General features: G+C 39.3%; 1 protein-coding gene and 2 non-coding genes across 10 annotated transcripts in view; all 3 read left to right on the top strand.

The window, feature by feature from the left end:
* The window catches only part of SSH2 (slingshot protein phosphatase 2), a 245,460-nt gene that overhangs the window by 177,229 nt on the left and 45,990 nt on the right, over positions 1–22,241 (top strand). For all 8 annotated transcript variants that reach the window (XM_070292540.1, XM_070292539.1, XM_070292538.1 and 5 more), the window contains 3 exons: positions 6,706–6,809; positions 12,936–13,000; positions 19,882–20,003. In XM_070292540.1, the coding sequence (XP_070148641.1) occupies positions 6,706–6,809; positions 12,936–13,000; positions 19,882–20,003 (291 nt within the window). The remainder of the gene's footprint in view (positions 1–6,705; positions 6,810–12,935; positions 13,001–19,881; positions 20,004–22,241) is intronic.
* LOC138415564 (small nucleolar RNA U2-19) lies at positions 14,865–14,944 on the top strand. Its single transcript, XR_011247315.1, has one exon. It is a non-coding gene; the product is annotated as a small nucleolar RNA U2-19 (small nucleolar RNA).
* Positions 15,082–15,152, top strand: LOC138415561 (small nucleolar RNA U2-30). Its single transcript, XR_011247314.1, has one exon. It is a non-coding gene; the product is annotated as a small nucleolar RNA U2-30 (small nucleolar RNA).

Below are 22,241 nucleotides of genomic sequence, written 5' to 3'. Positions count from 1 at the left end.
CATGACTAGGTACATTGAGGGAGATCCCCAAAAGGTGACTAGGGTGACATTAGGCAGGAGAGCTCTCTATTATTGCTTGTCAGCCGGAAACCACAAGTGGCAACTCAGATGTACCCCCATCTCTAGAAATGGGAAGGTTGAATTGTATGGCCAGTGGTAAAATTGTTGATCCTAGATTGTGTTTCTGTCTGGACATTTCTGAGATGCACATGTTTGAGGCAAGAATGAAATAGTTACAAGATCTTATCAGTAAATGAACATTCAAAATGATAAAAGGAATATCCGGTGGGGCGGGGGTCCTTCTAATTTATGATCTGTAGGAAAAGGACCAGGAAGATTAGTCCTGATGGAATTTGTTCCTCAGCCTTGAACAAACAGACCTTTTTTTTTCCTTCTTAGATTGTAGAAAAGTAGGAAAGACGGGTAAATAGCTGCATCTGAAGGACTTGTGCTGGGCATTGTGCAACAGAGTTTTAAGTGGAAGACTAGCTAGGACTGAAATAGTCTGATGGTTGTAGTTAGTGAATAAGAACTGGAGCCATAAGCTGTTCTCCCCTTTGCCAGTGATTGGTTTACTAACATACGCCAGCCTCTGCTTATCTGCTGATGGAGAAAAAAATCCTGCTGCTGCATTCACAGGCATGTGTCTGGGAGTTTATATGCGCTGGGTGGGGAGAAAGTTCCAGGTATCCATTGCCATTCCAACATTGTCACTGGAACTTACCACCTGTATGTTGGGGATTGGGTTGGGGATCGTTTATTTACAGAGAATAGTACATACAATGTTTGGGTTTGGATTTTCTCTCATTGTAATTTCAGTTTCTTTAGGATTACAGAATCAAACTTTTCTCATTACCTGGAAGTTTGCTTTTGACTTTTGTAGCCATGTGTCATCCATCAAGCAACAATGACTTTCCCTTCCTGTTTTTTGAATTTAGCCAGACTTTTTCAGTAAGTGCTAGTATTCATAGCTCTGTAGTCATTTGGCCTCTGGTCTGATATTTGAAACTTTTATTATGAAATTACCTTCTCTGTGATGTGGTCACATTGATTGGGGACATGAATTTTTTTCCTCCTAATGGGATTGACATGGCTGCCCTAGTACCTTGAATCTGAAAATCAAACACCTAAATAAGCAAAGAAAAGTTAATCAGGAAAGGGAGAGTGTTGTTATGAGAATGAAATGTATTTGATAGTTTTCTCATAAATGAGTATTCTTCAAGATAAAAATATAAAACAGTTCAGGAAAATTATGTGTATTTGAATTTCACATAAATGCCAACAGCTTACCTTGTGCAGTTATATTTTGTGCTTTCAGTATTACACAATAATTTACTTATGAGTTTTGGCTTTAGGCAGAAATGCCAAGCAAACTCAAGAACTTGGCATTAGAAACATTATAAACGTGAAAATCTACTTTCTTCATTTTAATGTTAAAGTGAAAGCATTACACCCACTGTATGAAACTTGATTTCCCATAGTAAATGATTCATTTCATCTTGTGTGTTACATGTAAAACAGAATAATGTCTGTCAGACTCACATGTAGCAGTTTGCAGGTGTGTTGCTTTATTTTGCTTCCTTCATTTTGACCAGCCTTCCTGCTGGTCATGGTTGACCACCCTGGCCACATTCCTCAAAAATTTATTCTAATCTCAAAACAGTTAAGTGTTTTCTTCCCTTAGTTGACCTTCTCTACACTTTGCCGGAGTAGAAACTGCCAGTTCACAAATTTCATGCTTTGGAAAGTGCTTTTGATTGGGAGGGATTGGCACAGAGTGCTTCCCCGAATTATTTAAAGCAGAGGATTCGTTCCTCTGCTTTTGAGACTAAAAATGCTGCCATCATGCCCAATTCTTTTCTCTACTGTGCAGCCCATCTGGATTCATCTCTCAGCCAGATGTTCTCCATTCCCCTCAGTAAAGTCTTTCTGTTCGTGGCCTTGGTCAGGGAACAGAAAGGGAAGGAGCAGAGCTGAGATCTGAATGAATTTCTGTCCTTTGCTTTCACTTATGTATCTGCTTTTAAAATCTGTTCTGTCGAAAAGCTCTGTAGGGAAGACATTGCGTTTCATCTTCCGTAAACTATATCAAAAAACTAGAACGGCATCGTAAAGACTGATTCAGAGCATGAACTTTCAGATCAAACCTTGGTTTGAATCCTGGCTCAGAGGATTGCTAGCCAGCTGTATCATCTTGGGCAGATAATTTACCATCTCTGAGCCCCTCCGTCTCTTACGTGTAAATTGAGGGTAAAAAATAGTACCCAAGTAACCTTGTTGTGAAGGTTAAACGAAATAGTGTGAAGTGCTTAGTCAGTGCCTTGCATACAGTTGGCATATACTCAAGTTAGCTATTAGTAGCTCAGTTCATCTGTCAAACAAGGGATGATTTTCCATTTGATGAGCAGGTGATCTTAGGGCAGGACACGAGTAGGTGTTCTTCAGTTGTATCTCTGATAAAGACTGGAGAACTTCACTGTCACCGTGTTAGAAAGATGATCCTTGTCATTCTCTCATCAAGCAGTTAGTTACTCTCCATCTTTGGATTCAGAGAGTGTTCTTTATCTTGTATTTTCTTAATATAGGAGTTAAGTCCTCTATGGTTTGTGTTTAACTTGGGCATCTGTAATTATATTGGCTCCATAGAATTTACTGGAGGAATCCTCTTCCTAGGCCAGACTGGCCAGCTCAGAAAACGTATAAAAGTTTTCACCTACTCTTCTCATTTTAGAGACCAACTCTGTGCTGATTGAATCTTCAGCCAGCTGCTTCAGAAAGATGAATATTTACATAAATGAGTCTCTTGTTACCCTAGCAAGATATACTCAGCCTTTACCATACACTGAAGTACATGTGATTAAATTTACATATTAGTTTCTTCATATGCAAATAAGGCATTTAATTTTCAAGTTGAAATCGATCCTCTTAAACTCTGGTGGTTTCGAATTTTGTTTTTTCACTTCTGTGCCACCATGCTACCATCCCATCTTTGATAGCATTTATAGAACTGTGACTTTTTTTCAGTGATGAGAAGGGTTTTTTGTAATTAGCCACACTTTCATTCCTGATCCCTTGTGACCAACACTTTTGTCCCCTTTATGCCACTTTTGTGATCACTGGGGAGTCAAAATTTGAGACCACAGAATAAAGACAGTTGATCATACCTCCCAGATTGCATTTGCCATGACTCTCTGGGGGCCTACATTGTACCGACTAGGGCAGCTCCCAGCCCAGCTAGATCTGCTGTGCATTTTGTTGTATCAGAACAGTTTATTGAGATTTGTATAAAAGACTCAAATAGAACGGCATCTTTTCCCTTTTACCAATCGTGACTTTGACTCCTGGTTTTTCTTTTATAATCAGGAATTTTCCAGGTAGCTTTGAGTTAACCACAGACTCTTGTCCTCCACCCCAACACCCCCTTGTGAAAGCACTGCATACATTTTGAAAAAGGGCGCTTAGATATATTTTAAAGCATATGCAACAAATGTATCTAAGAGCAATATTCCAGAGCTCTAAAAACCAGGAAGTTGATGTGTTTGTCAAAGAGAAAGTACCTTTGTCTCTCAAAAGGAATGACTGAAATAAGCTCTCAACAAATATACTTCTTTAGTGTTCGATGTAGAGACCACTTTGTGTACTGGAAACCAAAATGCCCCCGGCTGTAACTTGCCTGCTGATAGGTAGACTGGTTACCTTTATTTTTATAAAATATTTTCATTTAGTAAAGCAGACAGTTGCTGTGTTGGCAGAAGTGTGAATGTCATTTCCTGTCTGTGGTGTACCCCACTCATCCTGTCGCTTAGACATTTTGTTTTAGGTTGTTCCCGTAATGTGAGTGAAACAGAGTGACCTGCAGCAGGGTGACATGTGCACACCACGAATGTAACAAGAGACAAAACTTGTGCAACAGACCACAAGAGCGCAATGCTTTATTTAACGATGAAAACAAAACAGAGGCAGCCCCTCCCAGCCAGCGTGCAGAATTTTAAACTGGCGTCTGTGGAGTCTTTGTTTTTAGAAGACAAGTTTGAATCTATTTGGCAAGTTACCTCAGAGGTTTATCAGCTTCACACCACATGATTAAAAGATAAAATGAAGTCAAGAACTGACATTATAAAGATGATTTAATTTCATGTGCCAATTATTTTCTTGTCAAACATTTATATATTACAGTCCAATAATATGCCACATATTTTTAATTCTATAATAATTTTTTTTAGCCTGTGAGATTACAGAATTTCTATTTTATTGTTAAATTACAATAAATTACAATTTACAATTACAATTCCTGTTGCAGTGGTGGGTCAGAAAAAACTATGTGTGGGTGGGGAGCGGGGGGTGGGGGAAGAACCCTGGAATGATTCATTTATTCACCAGGTATCTATCAAGTACCTGATACATGCTTGGCACTGTTTCCAGATACAGTGCTGAGCAAAATAAAATTCTTGCTCTTCATAGAGTTTATATTCTATTATAGGGAGCTGACCACAATCAAGTATATAAGTGAATACATATAATTTTAGTTTATAATAAATATCCTGAACGAAAACAAAACAGAACAGGATAGAGTATGCTGGAACTGGGGGAGGTGATGATATGGAGCTGTGACGTAGATGGTGACAGGCCAGGAGAAGTGTCCCAAGTAGAAAGCAAAGAGCACAAAGGCCCCGAGAAGGGCCTGAAATATAGATCAGAAGGAAGGCTAGTGCACCCAGGTCATAGTAGAGAAAAAGGGAGATGGTATAAGACCAGGGAAGTAACTCCTTATCAGCTGTTACAGGGCCTAGAAGTCCCAGCTAAGGACCTTGGGTTTTGTTTATACATACAAAGGGAAGCTGTTGGAGGGTTTTAAGCAGGGAGGTGATATTATAGGATATATGTATCCATATATTTTATTTTTAAAGCACTCTGGTTGCTCTTTGATAAGTGGATAGTGGTGGTACAGAAATAGTTGCAGACAGACCAGTTTAGAGGCTTTTTGCTGATATAATGTCTGGGGTTAGTTTCACTTCAGGGTCAGGACAAAGAGGCAGAGGTATAGAAGAAACAAGACTGGCCATGAATGGAAACTGGAATGTATGAGAACACAGGGGCTCATATATTATTACCTCTACTTTTGAATCGATTTGAAATTTTCTGTAATAAAACCCTTAAAAGAAAACTTTTCAAACAGCAGTCTAAGTGAAAAACAGTGGTGCCCTGGACCGTTGTCAGAGTGGTGATGGAGATACATGGACAAATTCAAGTCTCATAGGTCTTGCTGATGGGTTAGATATATATTGTCAGACATAGAGAAGCCAAGAATAATTGTTATATGTTTGTCCTAAACAACTTGGGTGGATGTGTCCAGGGATCAGATTTGCAGTTCTTGCCTAGAGAATCCCAGGGATGGGGGAGCCTGGTAGGCTGCCGTCTATGGGGTTGCACAGAGTCAGACATGACTGAAGTGACTTAGCAGCAGCAGCAGCAGCAGCAAGAGATTAGTTTTGGCAGTATAAATTTGAAATGCCAATTAGGTTTCCAAGCAGAAATGTCAAATAGGCAGAGCAGTGTAATTTACAATACATTAACTAACCCTGACTGGAGTACTCAAAGACAATCTTGGAATCCTTCATTATGTGTGTCTAAACTTTACCGTTAATGGTTTATAAGTTCTGTCCTTTTTGAATTCTGTAGATAACATTGAAAGGCTTAGTCTGTTGATATGAAATAATGCAGATACAATTTTGGGTTTTTTGTGGATATCCACTAATAATTGTGCTTTGAATAGCCTCTAAGCAGTAATTCTCCTTCTCTGTTGAGCTATCATTCACGTGAAGGATCATATCAATACCCAAGGCACACTCTGTGAGGTGAACACACTTCCTGTGCACTATGCCTTTTCAATGCTATGGAAATGCAAGTTATGAAAGTAAAATTCTGAGTAACACTTCAGTGTGATTTGTGTGTGTTTTAAATCTTCTTTTTGCAAACTTATATCCATTGTTGGTAGCTAAGTATTACAACACATTTCACATCTGATTAGAACACTGTTGAAATACCATTATTGACAACCATAGATTTATGAGTTGTTAAACTAATATTTATTAAGGGCACCACTCCAAGAAGTTTCTTATTCTTACTGACTTCTCACAAGAAGCTCAATTCGTTTTATTAATCTCTTTTATAGCTAAAGAAACTTAGGCCCTCTAAACTCACTCAGGTAAGAAGTAGCAGAGCTAGGATTCAAACCCAGGCAGTCTGGTTCCAGGCCCTTTACCCTTGTTTCTAGAACCTTCCCTCTTAACTGCTACTATGTAATGTATGTAGAATAGTGTGAATTTTGCTCCAGAAGAATTGTCTGTAGTAGATAAGACTGTGCGTAACCAGAGTTTCTCTTATTTCCTTTTTTTAAATTGAAGTATAGTTGATCTACAATGTCATATTGGTTTCTGATGTACAACAAAGTGATTCATACATATGTATACATGTTCTTTTCCATTGGGGTTTGTTACAGGATATTGAATATAGTTCCCTGGCCCATCCGTAGTACCTTGTTGTTTATCAGAGTCTCTTTTGATTTTATTTTTACTTCGTCCCATGAGATTGGAACTTTAGAAGAGGAAAGAGAAAATAATCCCCAAGTCAGTCTTCATCTTGCTCTTTCGTTTTTCTTCCTTAAATTACTTATTTACTTATTCATTTGTACTCTTTTCCTTGCAGCATCAGCGAGAGCTTTCTAACTGTCAAAGGTGCTGCCCTTTTTCTACCACGGGGAAATGGCTCATCCACACCGAGAGTCAGCCACAGACGCAACAAGCATGCAGGTAAAGCTCCGTGTATGCCATTCCTTTTCTTGGCTTCTTTGCCTTTTGTTTTGTCTTAGAAGACTGACTACCTCCATTGCCATTTCTCCAGCAGTTCTGTGATAGTGAAAGAAAGCATTGTACTATGCTGTAATCACTTTTCTTTCGTGCTCATAGACCATTTTTCTGGCACTTCGCAGAATACCATATACATGAAGTAGGTGTTCGATAAATTTTTGTTGGAAAAATAATAAGGTACAAAAAGACGTTAATGATGTCTTAATGTGATTTCTTGAGTAAGATTTTGATAATCAGCTAAAAGATGTTCAGATGTTTCCTCAAATCCTATGGAGTATCAACTGACCAAAGATAGTATTTGTTTTTGTCTGCTCTCTAGGGAAGTCACAAGACTAATATGGTATTTTACTAATTTAAAGTAAATTCAGTGTCACTATTGTGATGACAAGTTATTATATCACATATTTAAATACCAGAGTCTATGTCTTCACTGTGTTCACATTAAAAAGACTGAAAATGTAATTCAGAAGACATATAGAAACAGGGAGTCATCAAATGAATGTTCACTTAGGTACGGGTACAATGCTCTGATTTTGAAATAACCTGCTAATATTCCTCACCCTGATGGCCCAGACGGTAAAGCGTCTGTCTACAGTGTGAGAGACCTGGGTTTGATCCCTGGGTTGGGAAGATTCCCTGGAGAAGGAAATGGCAACCCACTCCAGTACTCTTGCCTTGAAAATCCCATGGATGGAGGAGCTTGGTGCAGGCTACTATCCATAGGGTTGCAAAGAGTTGGGCACGACTGAGCGACTTCACTTTCTTTCACTTAATAATGATATGAGGCTTTTTTCCCCACACCTCCAAGCAGTTCTCAGATGCTAACTGGGTATCTGGCAATTTAACTCATTTTTGACACTATCTACCTGGAGGTAGTGTCACATTCCACAGGTTAAGGGCTCTATTATATAAGGCTGCCCCTCCCTATCCCACATTTCAGATGCCAGTCACCAGTCCAACTTGTCGTAGATTGAATGTTCCAGTGACCCCTTCCTTGGGATTGTGTAATTTGCTAGAGCAGCTCGTAGAACTCAGAGAAACATTTTACTTGCTGGATGGCTGGCTTTTTATAAAAGGATATAACTCAGAACAGCCAGACGGAAGAGATGTGGAAGGCAAGATATTTAGGAAGGGGCACTGGGCTTCTATACCCTCTTGAGTGTGCGCGCTCCCCATTCTTCATGTGTTCCTCAGTCTAGCAGCACTCTGAACCCTGCCCTTTTGAGTTTTTGTGCTGGCTTCACTACACTGACGTCATTAAATTATTGGCTATTGGTAATCCATTCAAGTTTCAGTCCCTCTTCCCTCCCCAGATAAGGAAATTCCAACCCTCTGATCATATGGTTGTTTCCCCTGGCAACCAGCCCCCATCCCAAGGTACTTTCCTAGAGTGTCAGGTCATTAACATAACAGAAGATATCTTCCTGGCTTCCATCATTTAAGAAATTACAATAATATTACAAACTATGCCACGAACTGGACAGAGATGAAATATATTTCTTATTATAAATCACAATATCACACCCACTAACAGTAGAAGATGCATTTATATTTCCATATGTTAGACTTCTCTAGGGGCTTCCCTGGTGGCTCAGATGGTAAAGCGTCTGTCTACAATGCTGGAGACCCGGGTTCAATCCCTGGGTCGGGAAGATCCCCTGGAGAAGGAAATGGCGACCCACTCCAGTACTCTTGCCTGGAAAATCCCATGGATGGACGAGCCTGGTAGGCTACAGTCCATGGGGTCGCAAAGAGTCAGACACGACTGAGCGACTTGACTTTACTTTTACTTTTGAGACTTCTCTAGAGTTAGGTGCATCTGTGGTGGTGAGGTTAAGAAATAATTGAAGAAAGTTTGTCTTAGGAGAGAGGTCTCCAGGTATACAATATCCATAGTTTAGGAAGATAACCAGCCTTATGCCTCTCTTCTAAATAGCAAGTCTAATTTGTATCATTTTGGGGGGAAAGTAAAAATTGGTTGTCCTCAGGACAACAGAGAAACCTCAATCAGTGCTACACAAAGAGTATTTGCTTATTGTCCAAAAGAGGCCATTTGGATGATGTATTACCTCGAGGAGTGAGGAAATTAGCATTAGTAAGAAAAGAACAAAGAAGACTGTAAACCTTGAGTGTGTAGGTCAGAGGTGAAACCAGAAATCCTGGGTCCCATTGAGCCAGTAGTTGAGTTTAGCTCCAGTCCAGATAATCTCGGCTATTTTAGTGGCTGCCCTACTTCTTGTTTGGGGCTTCATCTAGTTCAAAACGTAGCAGCTCAGAATTATAATCCAGCTCATTGGACAGTATTATCCTCCTACCATAACCCCAGCCATGGAAAATTTTTAAAAGAGGCACGCGAAAAAACACCCCCAAAACTTCAATGCACAGAGGAAGTAGACCCAGTTGAGCTTTGTGTTTCTGTTTGCTGTGGATATTTATCACTTACAGTAAAAAGAAGATGAAATATTGGCTTAAGTCCAGCTTGTCTGACTAAGATGTTAGTTAAATTGCTCTGTGGCATGTAATGGTAAGTGGGGTCGCTGCTACCCAGGTTTCTACTTGACCTTGTCCACTGAGCTTTCTCTATACCAAAAAGAAAGGCAGATTTAACAGAAACTGAATGGACTTTATTTGTGATTCAGACCAGAACAGATGAGGCAGTGTGAGTATAAATGCAGCTGATAGAGCCAGACCTTCGCATAAGCTGGGAGCTCCCTTGGCCAGGTCCACAGTAACTGAAAAGATGATTGCAGAACTGGGGCTTCCTCTGTCTCATGGTACTTTCTTCTGCATGTTTCTCGAACTAGTTAAAATTTTATCTGGGCTTCATTAAAAATGTCCAAGTACTTTTTTGTAATCAAAAGGCAATATCGTAAGTGAGTGTCTGCTAACATTTTAAAGAGGAACAGCCGAAAGTCTATAAAATCAAACAAATCTAAAACGTCACTACCAGCAGTGAAATATATGAAAACAAAATGTAGAAAAGGGATATTAATGGTTTGGGTGTATTGCCTCTGTTAGTCTCTGTGAAGGACGGTTTCCTAGTAGGAAGCGCCCACTTTGTTCATGGCAGTGCTTTTCACCACTAACAAACCTGAGCTTCTACTTGCCCCGCTCGCAGAAGCAGCCCCTTTGTAGGGGTAGGGCTCCCTGACTTTGTTGAACCTTCTGAGAAGCCAGCTAGATCTTCGGGCCAGTAGTAGCTGGAGTGGGGATTTACGCTACTTTTTGCCCAGAAGGGCTTCCCAGGTGGCTCAAGTGGTAAAGGACGCACCTGCCATTTCAGGAGAGGCAGAAGACGCAGGTTTGATTTGTGGGTCGGGAAGATCCCTTGGAGGAGGAAATGAGAACTCACTCCAGTATTCTTGCCTAGGAAACCCCGTGGACAGAGGAGCCTGGCAGGATATAGTAGTCCCTGAGGTTGCAAGAGTCAGATATGACTTAGCAACTGATCATTTGCCCAGAAACGTTTTTCTTCTCTAGAAGTTCTCCATCCTGAAAATTCTTTCCTCAGGTTATTTGTCTTCATAGAACAAAAGGAAAACTTAAGTTTTTAAAAAGGCTGAGCTGCTTACCTCAATTATAGCTAGTAATTGTAGGCATTCTTCATTGTTTATACCTAACACTTTGTCTCCCCACTCTCATTCTTTTCTTTTTTTAACAGCTTTATTGAGACATAAATACTATATTATTCACCCAATTTATCCATTTAAAGTGTACATTCAGTGATTTTTTTTTCAGTATATTCACAGAGTTACACAGCCATCACCACAATCTAATTTTAGGACATTCTCGTCACCCCAAAAAGCAACCCAGTACGCATTAGCAGTCCCTCCCTATATCCCCCACCCTCTCTCCTATCCCTGAGCAATCACTAAGCTACATCCTGTCTCTATAGGGGTGTTCCGTATAAGGGGAACCATATAAACAATCTTTTGAAACAGGCACCTTTCACTTGAGACATGGCCCCTTTCAAGACTCATCCATGTGATAGTATATATCTTTCTATGATAGAATAATACCATAGTGTATGGATATAAACCACATTTTATGTATCCATCCATCAGTTGATAGACATTTGAGTGTTTTCCATTTAGTCCTCCATTTGAGGACTAATATAGTAATGCTGCTGTGAACATTGTGTACACGTGTTTGTGTGGACACATTTTCATTTCTCTTGGATTTCTGCTATGAACCCACACTGGTTCTTGCACATGAGACTTATATTGTGTCTCTGGGTTTGAAGTATAATAGAATGAACCTGGGCAAACATAGTGGCTCTTCTTTTCACTTTGAAAGTTGAAAGATTCTTCAATAGAAGAAGTAAAGAAGCCAACAGTAAAATGGGGGGAAAGGGCAAAAAAACTATTCTTTAAGAGAACAAAAGAGGGGAATTCCCTGGTGGTCTAGTGGTAAGGATTCTGCTTTTTCACTGCTAAGGGTCTGGGTTCCATCCCTAGTCAGGGCGCCTAAGATCCACAGGACAGACAACGTCTGTTTGCTAGCCTACTTTTTTTTCTTCCTATCTCTCTCCACTTCTTGCACATATCAGTATTTCATCTCATAATTAATAGCTATGAAGTTACCTAGAGGAAAAGTATGTATGGAGATTCCAAGATCAGTGTGAGAACAGGTTACACTGGCATCTGTGGTCATGCAGCTGCGTTAGTCACTTTAGACTCTCAAAAAAGGGTTGGGCAGGAATGAAGTTTTTTTGTTCTCTCGTTGTCTTCATTTATGACAGCACATTATCTAATTATCTTATACTAGCCAAAGCTTCCCTGGTGGCTCAGACAGTAAAGAATCTGTCTGTAATGCAGGAGACCCGATTTCAGTTCCTGGGTTGGGAAGATCCCCTGGAGAAGGGAATGGCTACCCACTCCAGTATTCTTGCCTGGAGAATTCCATGGACAGAGGAGCCTGGTACAGGCTGCAGTCCATGGGGTTGCAAAGAGTTGGACACGACTGCGCGACTGACACACAGCCAAAGCTTCAGATTTCCTAGTACAGTAGGGGATATGAGGAAATCTGTAATAGTTTGATACAAAGAAATTTCAACTTAGTTTTATAGAACGTATAAAAACTAGTGAGGATTGAAATAATGATTGACCATTTTAAAGCACCTAATGATGTGTTCACTAGAATTTATATCCCTTGAGATTTGCTGTATTTATACACACACACATGCATTTTTCTTTTTTTTTTTTTGACCGTGCCATGTGGCTTGCAAGATCTTAGTTCCTGACCAAGTATTGAACCCACGCCCTCAGCAGTGAACACAGAGTCTAACCACTGGACCACCAGGGAATTCCCAAGATTTGATGTATTTAATGAGTGTGTGCTCAGTTGCTCAGTCATGTCCAACTCATGGACTGTAGCCCTCCACACTCCTCTGCCCATAGAACTTTTCAGGCAAGAATACTGGAGTGAGTTGTCACTTTCTCTTCCAGGGGATCTTCCCAACCTAAGGACTGAACCTGCATCTCCTGCATTGGCAGGAGGATTCTTTACCTTTGCACCATCTGGGAAGCCTATTTAAGAAGTACTGTCTTTTTAATATCAGCTACTAATGTGGAAATCAGTTTTAACTGTTGACATTATTCCAGGGAGAATCTAAAAATCCTTTTAATTATAATTTTTGCAGCTGAATATTACAGTTGCAAAAATAGGAATGGCAAAATAGTTTTTTTTAAGTTAGGGATGATTCTAACACTACATACCATACACCTCAGTTTCAAGATTCCCTCAGTTCCACCTTCTGTGGCCCTGAAAACACAGCCAGTGCTTTCTCTGCTCATCACTCTCATCAACATCAGTCAGAGTACAAAACTGTGATTGGTCTCAAGTGCAGCTAGGACAAACACAAAGCAAATTTTAATGTAGTCCAAACTTAAAAGTGAATGTATGGAGATGCAGTCCACCATTCATATAAAGACACTCAGTTTCTCTGTCTAATTAGAGCTCCTCAGTGAACCAGAACTTTCTTTTACACAAATTATTAGGGTAGAAGGAATCCTCTCTCTTAACATTACAATGGAGAATAATTATCCTTTGTTTTGTAAATTTCACCAGGTGATCTCCAACAGCATCTCCAAGCAATGTTCATATTACTTCGCCCAGAAGACAACATCAGGCTGGTAAGTTAGTGGTATTATTATAACTTTCTTCTTCTAAAGGCTAAGATAGCAAACATTAAACAGTCATTTTTATGTCCCAGCACAGTGCTGGGAACTATGTGGACTAGAAAAGAAGAATGACATCAGCAAAGACCTTAGAATGTAATCGGGGATGTGAGCTAATCTGAAATAATGTGAAATAATTTGATGATCCAAGACTTGCTGAGCGTAACTCACACATTCTGAAGCAGTGATGCTCAAACTTCAGAGTACATCAGAATCACCTGCAGAGCTTGTTAAACTGCCATTTGCTGGACTCCACCTGAAGAATTTGATTTGGGGAGAGGGAGGCAGTAATATTTAAATTTTTAGCAAGTTTACAAATATTGCTGATGCTGCAGGTCCAGGAATCACACTTTGAGAACAACCCCTCTAAAATCCATAATAGTCACCTGCATGTATTAAAAATAGAAATTTGTGGATAGTTTCCAAAAATTGTGAGCTTTGGTAGAGCTAAAGCTGAGATCGATCACTCACTTTATCTTCTTCTCATTAATAAAATTCCAAAGTTGGGATTGCACCTCCAAATGTTAAAATAATTTCAACCGCAGAGACTTGGGAAAGCATAAGGGAACAGTTAAGAAGGCTGAATTGGCAATTAATTTTTTTTCTTTGCTGCTGAAATATGCAACTTCAGCTTCTTTACATTTATAAAGTATAAATTCAAAAAATGTAACTGAAGCCTTTGAATGAATTCAGAGTTCAAGTGATAAGCCATTTTACAGCAGTTGTTTTGAATTGTTGCAAACACATAGTCATTATGTTTCAGATTATTGAGTGAGTCATCTTCAAGAAAATGAGTGAATACATTGTGTGACTTTGGACAAATTAGCACTTTTCTAACTGAAAGAAGTATTTGTAGACTCAAAGCAAAGCCTTTTGTTTTGAGTTAAATTTGAAATGCTGAAACTCTCATCCTGGGGATTGTGCATAAGGTTAAAAGTTTGCTAGTCAACTGAAAGTACTGCTTTTTTTTTTTAATAATTCAACAACAAATAGAGGCACTAAATCCCACATTTTGCTTTAGCATTGAAAATAGGACTAAACTAATTTTTCCTCCAGGAAAGCTCTGCGTTGTAAATACAGTCTTAAGCATTAAATTTAGTACTTAGGAAAACTGTAGCTGATAAAATGAAGACAGTGGTTTTATAGTACTCTTACAGATTATCAAAGACCCATTTAGTTTTTTTAAAAAATAGACTAGGAATTTAAGAACTTTCCTAACATTTAAAGTAACATTAGCTAATGTTTTTAACTAGAACTGAGGTTCTGGCAAGGTACTACTAGAAGGCGCCTTTGAGTAATTTGGAGGAGAATTTAAGAAAATGAGTTTTTTGGTTTTGTTATATAGTACATTGATTTTTTTTCCCAAAAAGAAAATGTTTTGTCTTTAATCAGACTGTATAGAAATTCATAAAGAACAGAGTAAAAAGCATTTTGTATCCTGTACCCCAAGAAAACCATTCTTACTATTTGGATGAGTATCCTTCTAGTCTTAAGTGTATGTGTAAGAGTATGTGGAAGGACTAATGCTAACGCTGAAGCTCCAGTACTTTGGCCACCTGATGCGAAGAGCTGATCCACTATAAAAGACCCTGATACTGGGAAAGATTGAGGGCAGGAGGAGAAGGGGGTGACAGAGGATGAGATGGTTGGATGGCATCACTGACTCAGTGGACATGAGTTTGAGCAAACTCAGGGAGATAGTGAAGGACAGGGAAGCTTGGCCTGCTGCAGTTCACGGGGTCACAGAGAGTCCAACTGGACTTGGCAACTGAACAACAACAATGTGTCTGATGCTCTGCAATCTGCTCTTACTGAACTGGGTCATTGATGAAAACAGCCAAATTTGAGCATCAGGAAACCTTGCAGTCTACCTAAAGCATGATCTCTGTAGTGCTGACAAGCAAAAGTATAAAGTAATTTAAAACTTATTTCTAGGTTGTATGTGCTTATAAAGGTGACAGTGGATCACAGACTTGTCAGGGGTTGAATGAGACTTGGGGGAGGGACCGTATATGTTTGAAAGGCTGATCAGTTCTGAGCAATGATAAAAAATGTATTATTACTGACCTTTATAACTGTTACGTTTTCTACACTTGATCTGAGCTCAGAAATGAAAGAAGAAAAAAAGTGTGTCATGTCAGATAATGCCTTTGTTTTTTCTCCTTTTTTGAAATAGAAAGCTAAAAATATAAATGTTTTATAACCTGCTTTCATCACACTTTCCTATGGGTATCTTTCCATGTCAGTAAATAAACCTGCTTTTAATGCCTAAACCGATATAAGTCCTAGAGTTGTTTTTTTTTGTTGTTGTTGTTTTTTTAAGAATTTCATAGAGATTTTTAAAGATGATGAAATCCAGAGACTCCCTCAAGCTCTGTTCTTTTGAAGACAGTGTTCTTTAGTCTATTAGTGTCACATCTGAAGTCTGTTTTAATTTTAGATATTAACTTTGCTTTGTTCTTTTGGCTAGAAATTAATATTTACATACTTTTGAAACTTTTCTTTCTGATGGATTGGGTGAGCTGCATGTCTAGACATTGGGACTTTATAATGTGGCTTCCCTCAGGGTAAACATGGCATGCAGGGGCATGATGTAAGACTAGGGGGAAAGAGATTAAAGGTGCACCGTAAACTTCAGGAGGAGTATTTCCTAACTTGGGTGATGCTGATGAGGGAAGTTATTATATCAGTTCTTGAACTGCTTGTAATCAGATAAAGCATTTAAATGGGGGAAGTTTTACCATCCTTTGATAGATGAGCTTTAAGAACAGTGGGGTTCTTATCTCTCAAAAACTGTTGTGAGATGACTTCTCAGACCTAGGATTGCTGGATCTAGTTCTCCTGGAACTTGTATTAGGATTCCAAATTTAGCAATAAAGGGACTTTCTTGGAGTACTTTTCTCAGTTGCTATTGCTGCCACCTTTTAAAATCCAAAATGCTATTTTATTTGGGTAATTAGAGTAAACCTCAGTAGTATCCTTTTCAATGAGAGCTTCAGTTAATCGAATGCATTCAAATCATTGTCTTATTCAGGCCATCTATTCCATGGAAGTTCTGAAAACTGAGGGAATACTGGAATTACAGCCAGTTCTAATATTACAGTATTATCTACAAAATGCTATTTTAAATTATATTTCTCTGATTGGCTTGATGAATTCAATTATTAGATATTGTTAAATTCCCCCTAACAGAGGAGTGAAATAGATCTCAGACCTGGATGGGTATTAGGTTTTTCTTTATCCTGTGGCTCTTACATTTTAATTTAATTCCTTAATCTAGAATCTTGACGCTTACAGGGAATTTTGAAGCCTCAAGTTGACTTGAGGCTTTGCAACAAAAAATAATAATTATTAAAATTTTAATCTTATCCTTCTAATTAGGACATAGGTATTAAATTAACATGATGGCTTCCTGACTCCCTGATTAAAGCTCCATTTCTACTTAGTAAAAATTTAGTAATAGCTATATGTACCATCTAGAGGTCCATGGTCAAATCCCAAGACCTCTAAGTGCAATTCTTCCATCTAAGAAGCTGAAAATGGAGTGAATCTGTGATGTGCCAGTTGTTGTTGTTTAGTCGCTAAGTCATGTCCAACTCTTTTGTGACCCCATGGACTGTAGCCCACTAGGCTTCTATGTCTAGAATTTCCCAGGCAAGAATACTGGAATGAGTTCCCATTTCGTTCTCCAGGAGAGCTTCCCAGCCCAGGGATTGAACCCATATCTCCTGCATTCGCAGGTGGATTCTTTACCAGTGAGCCACCAGGGAAGCCAGTAACTCAAGCCTAAATCAGAGTGAGATGACTGAGACCTTTCCCTTTAGGTTTGGGATCTTCTGTTATGGTTAGACTAAACAAGGGAGGGCCAAACATTCGAAATGCTCTTTACATTTTAAATAGATACATAGATAAACAAACACACACCTCACTTGTAAAAGAAACACAACTGATGTTTTATTTGAATATCACAAACTTGCTAACTTGGCCTGATAACTTACAAAATAGGTAATATTTATGGAGTTTGTTTGTTTGGTTTTGTCTTTACTTGTTCTGGCTTCCGCTTAGCTAGTCAGTCCCCACTAATAGATGTAGAAGTTGTAAATAAATGACCAGAAGCACAGTTCAGTTGTCCCCATCTGCATGTGAGCCTTTTTAGAAATCTTCAGAGCTTTGACAGCATAAAAGGCCTCTAACATACATATTCAGTAAACTGAACAGTTAGGGCTTGCCAAAACAGGCCCAGGTTTAGATATGTAATAATGTCTAGGTATGTAATAGTAACTGAGATCTTGTTTATTAGAAATTCTAGTCTACTTGCACCAGGTGTTTGGTTAATTTAATATTTTGCGGAGTGTTTCTAGAATCTCCGCGTCTACGCTGCCTCCCAGTCCGCCTCATGTGCATTTGCTACTACCCATTACTCTGTGCGTATAATGCTCACTTGATCTGAGCCCATGGGACTAGACCTTGGTCGGTCTAAATATTAGTTACCTCTTAACTTCTCACAGGTGAATTTGGTTTGAAATGTTCTGTTATTTCATGGAACATAAAAGTCAGCAGTATAGCTCTCTACCTGCTGCACAGAGTCAGGATGGTGGGAATTACATTCTTGGTCTATGAGCTCTTACTGGAAACAAACTTTAATGTAGCTACTTTGGTGTCTGTGCTCACAGGTAGCTTTTCCTCGGAGAGTCAGAGTAGAGGCAGGAAGACAGCCAGGAGCGCCTCACCTCTGCCTGACTAAGTGGGTCATTTGATGGCTCTTTTTTTTTTTTTCTTTGCCTATGAGACCATCACCACAGTCTATGGCATGGACATACTTATCACCTCTGATTGTTTCCTCCAGAGACTTCTCTGGTGGTCCAGTGGTTAAGAATCTGCTTTCCAATGCAGGGGACATGGGTTCAATCCCTGGTTGTGGAACTAAGATCCCACATACTGTGCAGTGTGGCCAAAAATCAATAAAAGTTCCCTCCAACCCTCCCTCCGTCCATCTTCTTCCTCCTCCTTACAATGATGATGATGGCAACAATTAGCAGAAGACCTACCCTCTTAGCAAACTTTTTTAGTAGACTTTATTTTTTAGAACAGTTTTAAGTTCACAGTAAAATAGAGCAGAAGGTTGCAGAGACTTCCCACACACCCTCTGTACCCCCTCATGCATAGCCTTCTCCATTATTACTGTTTCCTACAAGAGCTGATTACAACTGATGGACCTGCACTGACACATCGTTATTATCAAAGTCCGTGGTTTACATAAGAGTTCACCTTGGGTGTTGTACATTTTACAGGTTTTGACAAATATATAGTGACATGTGTGTAGTCCACCACTTTAGTATCATACAGAGTTATTTCACTGCCCTAAAAATCCTTGGTGCTCCTCTGACCCCTGGCAACCACCGATCTTTTTACTGGCTCCGTAGTTTTACCATTTCCAGAATGTCGTAGAGCTGGAACCATACAATAGATATCTAGCCTCTTCTTGTTGGCTTCTTTCCCTTAGTAATGTGCATGTATGATTCCTCCATGTCTTTTCATGGTTTGACAGCTCGTTTCTTTTTAACACTGAATAATGCTTACTCCTTGGAAGGAAAGTTATGACCAACCTAGATAACATATTCAAAAGCAGAGACTACTTTGCCAACAAAGATCCATCTAGTCAAGGCTATGGTTTTTCCAGTGGTCATGTGTGGATGCGAGAGTTGGACTGTGAAGAAAGCTGAGCACCGAAGAATTGATGCTTTTGAACTATGGTGTTGGAGAAGACTCTTGAGAGTCCGTTGGACTGCAAGGAGATCCAACCAGTCCATCCTAAAGGAGATCAGCCCTGGGTGTTCATTGGAGGGACTGATGCTGAGGCTGAAAGTCCAATACTTTGGCCATATCATGCGAAGAGTTGACTCATTGGAAAAGACCCTGATGCTGGGAGGGACTGGGGGCAGGAGGAGAAGGGGACGACAGAGGATGAGATGGCTGGATGGCATCACCGACTCGATGGACATGGATTTGGGTAAACTCCAGGAGTTGGTGGTGGACAGGGAGGCCTGGTGTGCTGTGATTCATGGGGTCGCAAAGAGTCAGACACAACTGAGCGACTGAACTGAACTGAACTGAATGTTCCATTATCTGGGTGTACCATAGTCTATCCATTCACCTACTGGAGAATATCTTGTTGCTTCCCACTGTTGGAAGATCTTAAGGTAAAACTTGGGTATCATGTCCTCTTACTCCAGATATTTAAGAAAAAGATATAACCAACAAGGCCATTATCATGCTGACAGTAAGCTCTTAATGTCGTCCAAGACCATGTGCATATTTGAATTTTCTGAAGGCCCTTTTAAAATAGCATAATTTTGACAAAAATAATATAAACTTCTGATATCTGAAACAAGAAAATCTTATAGTGCATAATCTGTAAGAGTTTAATAGAGCATACTCCTCTGGGATATTAAGCTTTGCCTCGTATTATAATTGTTGGTGGGACTTGGATCTGTGAGTCACAGATCACATTCCACTCTTAGGTCAATAGAACATGCCAGGGTAATTGTTACTGTTATAAATTATCCTAACAGTAAATGTTTATCAAGCATTTAGTATATGCCAAGCATTGTACTTCACATGTATTATTTCATATGATTCTTATAACCCAGTGGAATACCTATTATTATATCCCTTCCAAATAACTTACTGAAGGCTTTGTAGTTAATACATGAGTTGGAATTTAAATTTAGGTCTCCTAACTATGGCTCTGCTGTCTCCCTGAGTATACTTTAAAATGGTGATATAAAAAGGGTTGAATGATCTTAAATTGATCTTGTAAATTTCTTAATTTCCAGGCTGTAAGACTAGAAAGTACTTACCAGAATCGAACACGCTATATGGTAGTGGTTTCAACTAATGGTAGACAAGACACTGAAGAAAGCATCGTCTTAGGAATGGATTTCTCCTCTAATGACAGGTATGATACCTCAAATGGGAGGATGGGGTAACCTCTTTTTGAACAACCTACTCCAGTGACCTTTTGAGTTATTACAAGAACATCGTATGCAGTTCTACCTCTAAAACGTTAAGCATGTAAAACTAGAGAACATCAAAAGTATCTTAGACACAATCTTTAGAGACAGAATTTTGTTTAGTGATGTCTTTGGTTATGTGTCCTTGATTTACCGCTGTTCCTTACCTTCTTCCTCTCATCTTTAGGTGGTAATGATATAAAGAAAATGGTTTAAAGTTCTATCTCCAAGGAAGAAAAAAAAATGGCTTTTCTTTGCAGTCCACTTTATTTTAAGCCATAATGACTCACTTGGTGATCCTGGGGCACACATCCTTTGTGATTTTGCACCAGTAGGTTCCGGGGGCCAAGAGAGCCCCCTTTAATTCCCGTCTCTTTCATTCGTGGCCTTATACCTTGCTTCTGTCAGATGTCACACTTCCTTTTTTCTTCTTCTGAGTTAGAGAGGAGCAGGGAAGGATGATTTCTAAAACTCAAAACAGAACCTTTTATAATATTCACCTTTGACTTTAGCAGCACTTTACATCCTAAGATTAAAGATATCGCACAGAACCTGGCTCCTTTGTGCCCTGAAGGTTTGTCGCTTTCTTTTTTTATCTTCCCACTTTTTCTGGAGAAATCTTAAGAAGACTGTGGAATGTGGCTGCTAAGCAGATCTTTGCACTGTAGATAATAAGCCTCAGGAAATCCTGCCAGATGTCTCAAAGCATGGACTTCCTGGTTCAGGACTAGAGTGCAATTGTGGAGTAGCTAGGGGTGTGACCCAGGCTGGGAGAATTTAGCCACAGAGAGCAAAGAAGACTGAGAGCTCTTCTCATTGTCCTGATGTTAGGAGGAGAGGGGGGAATAAATCACACTGTCACCAGAAAGATTTTCAAACTAGTGTTTACCTGAGCTTGAACATAGCAGTCAGCCTGAAAATGATTTGTGGGTTCACCAGGATCACAGGGCCAGAGTTGTTACCTTGTATACCACTTACAGCCTTTAATTGCAGTGCCCTGAAATTATACAGGATTGAAAACCACATTTAGGAAGCTTTTTCTCCTGCCCAGTTTTAACCTCTTCTGTTAGCTAAGCAGCAGATCTTTCAAGAAGTATTCACCCTATAAGAATACCTATCTTGCCTACATTCATTAGTATTTTAAAACCCCTGACTTGGGTTTTTATCTTTCTAGATCTGTACTGTCTAGTATGAGAGCCACTAATCGCATTGTAACTATTTAAATAAAATTAAATAAAACTAAAGTTTCAGTTCCTCTGCCACGACTAGCCACATTTCACATGCTCTAGCTCTGTGTGGCTTGTGGCTTGCGTGTTGGACAGAACGTTTCCATCGTCACAGAAAGATCAGGTGGACAGTCCTGCTCTCCATCTTACTTCCGTTGTTTGGTTCTCCCTGACCACTCCTTTGGAAGTCCCATAAAACAGGAACTGGAGCTGGGTGGACACATCATTTGAGTCTTGCCTGAGAGAGAGAAGGTGACTACTTCAGATTCTCCTGACCCAGAGTGTGAGAAGTCAGGTGTCCAGTGCTGTCTCTCTTTCACTTTGTCCTGAACATCCCCAGAAATCATAAAGAATGCTTATTAATGTGAGTGTCGAGTAATTTACCCTCAGTAAACTGCATCTGTCTTTGGTAATAGTCCTGCCTGAATCATATCTGACCAACAAAAGAAAATTTTCATTTATGGAAGACAAAATGTGATAAGGAAAGTTAGAGAAACTAGTTTTAATTCTGTTTGGTAAATTTGATATTATGAATTATTCCCCTTTACCCTCTGTTTGAATGAGTTTAGATAGTAAGAAAAATGCTACCAACTTCAGAATATCATTGCTCAGGTAATCTAGTATCATTTCTGTCTCAGTTGCTGTTTAAGGAACCTGTATCCTTTTGTATCTGAGAATACGAAAAGTTAATGTTTCAGAACGTTATTAAACCAGAGTGGAACCCAGAATGTTTATGACATGCTCATTCAAAGGATTCTCAAAATCTATTACAACCAATTTATTTAGCCTCTTTATAAGATTTTTAAGTATTGTGTTATATTTTGAGTAATAAATTTTTTAATAAAAAGTACAGCATTAGTTTCCAAATTGCATTTGATGTGTATTTCAAGTTATAAAAGAGCTTTATGATGTTTTAATTTTTCCTCATTCCACCAATACCTTGAACATGTCTGGTAC

This window comes from Ovis canadensis, chromosome 11 (genome assembly GCF_042477335.2).
Source record: "Ovis canadensis isolate MfBH-ARS-UI-01 breed Bighorn chromosome 11, ARS-UI_OviCan_v2, whole genome shotgun sequence".
Lineage (NCBI taxonomy): Eukaryota > Metazoa > Chordata > Mammalia > Artiodactyla > Bovidae > Ovis > Ovis canadensis.
Note: the sequence above shows the minus strand (reverse complement) of the source record. Positions and strands in the feature narration are given on the sequence as shown.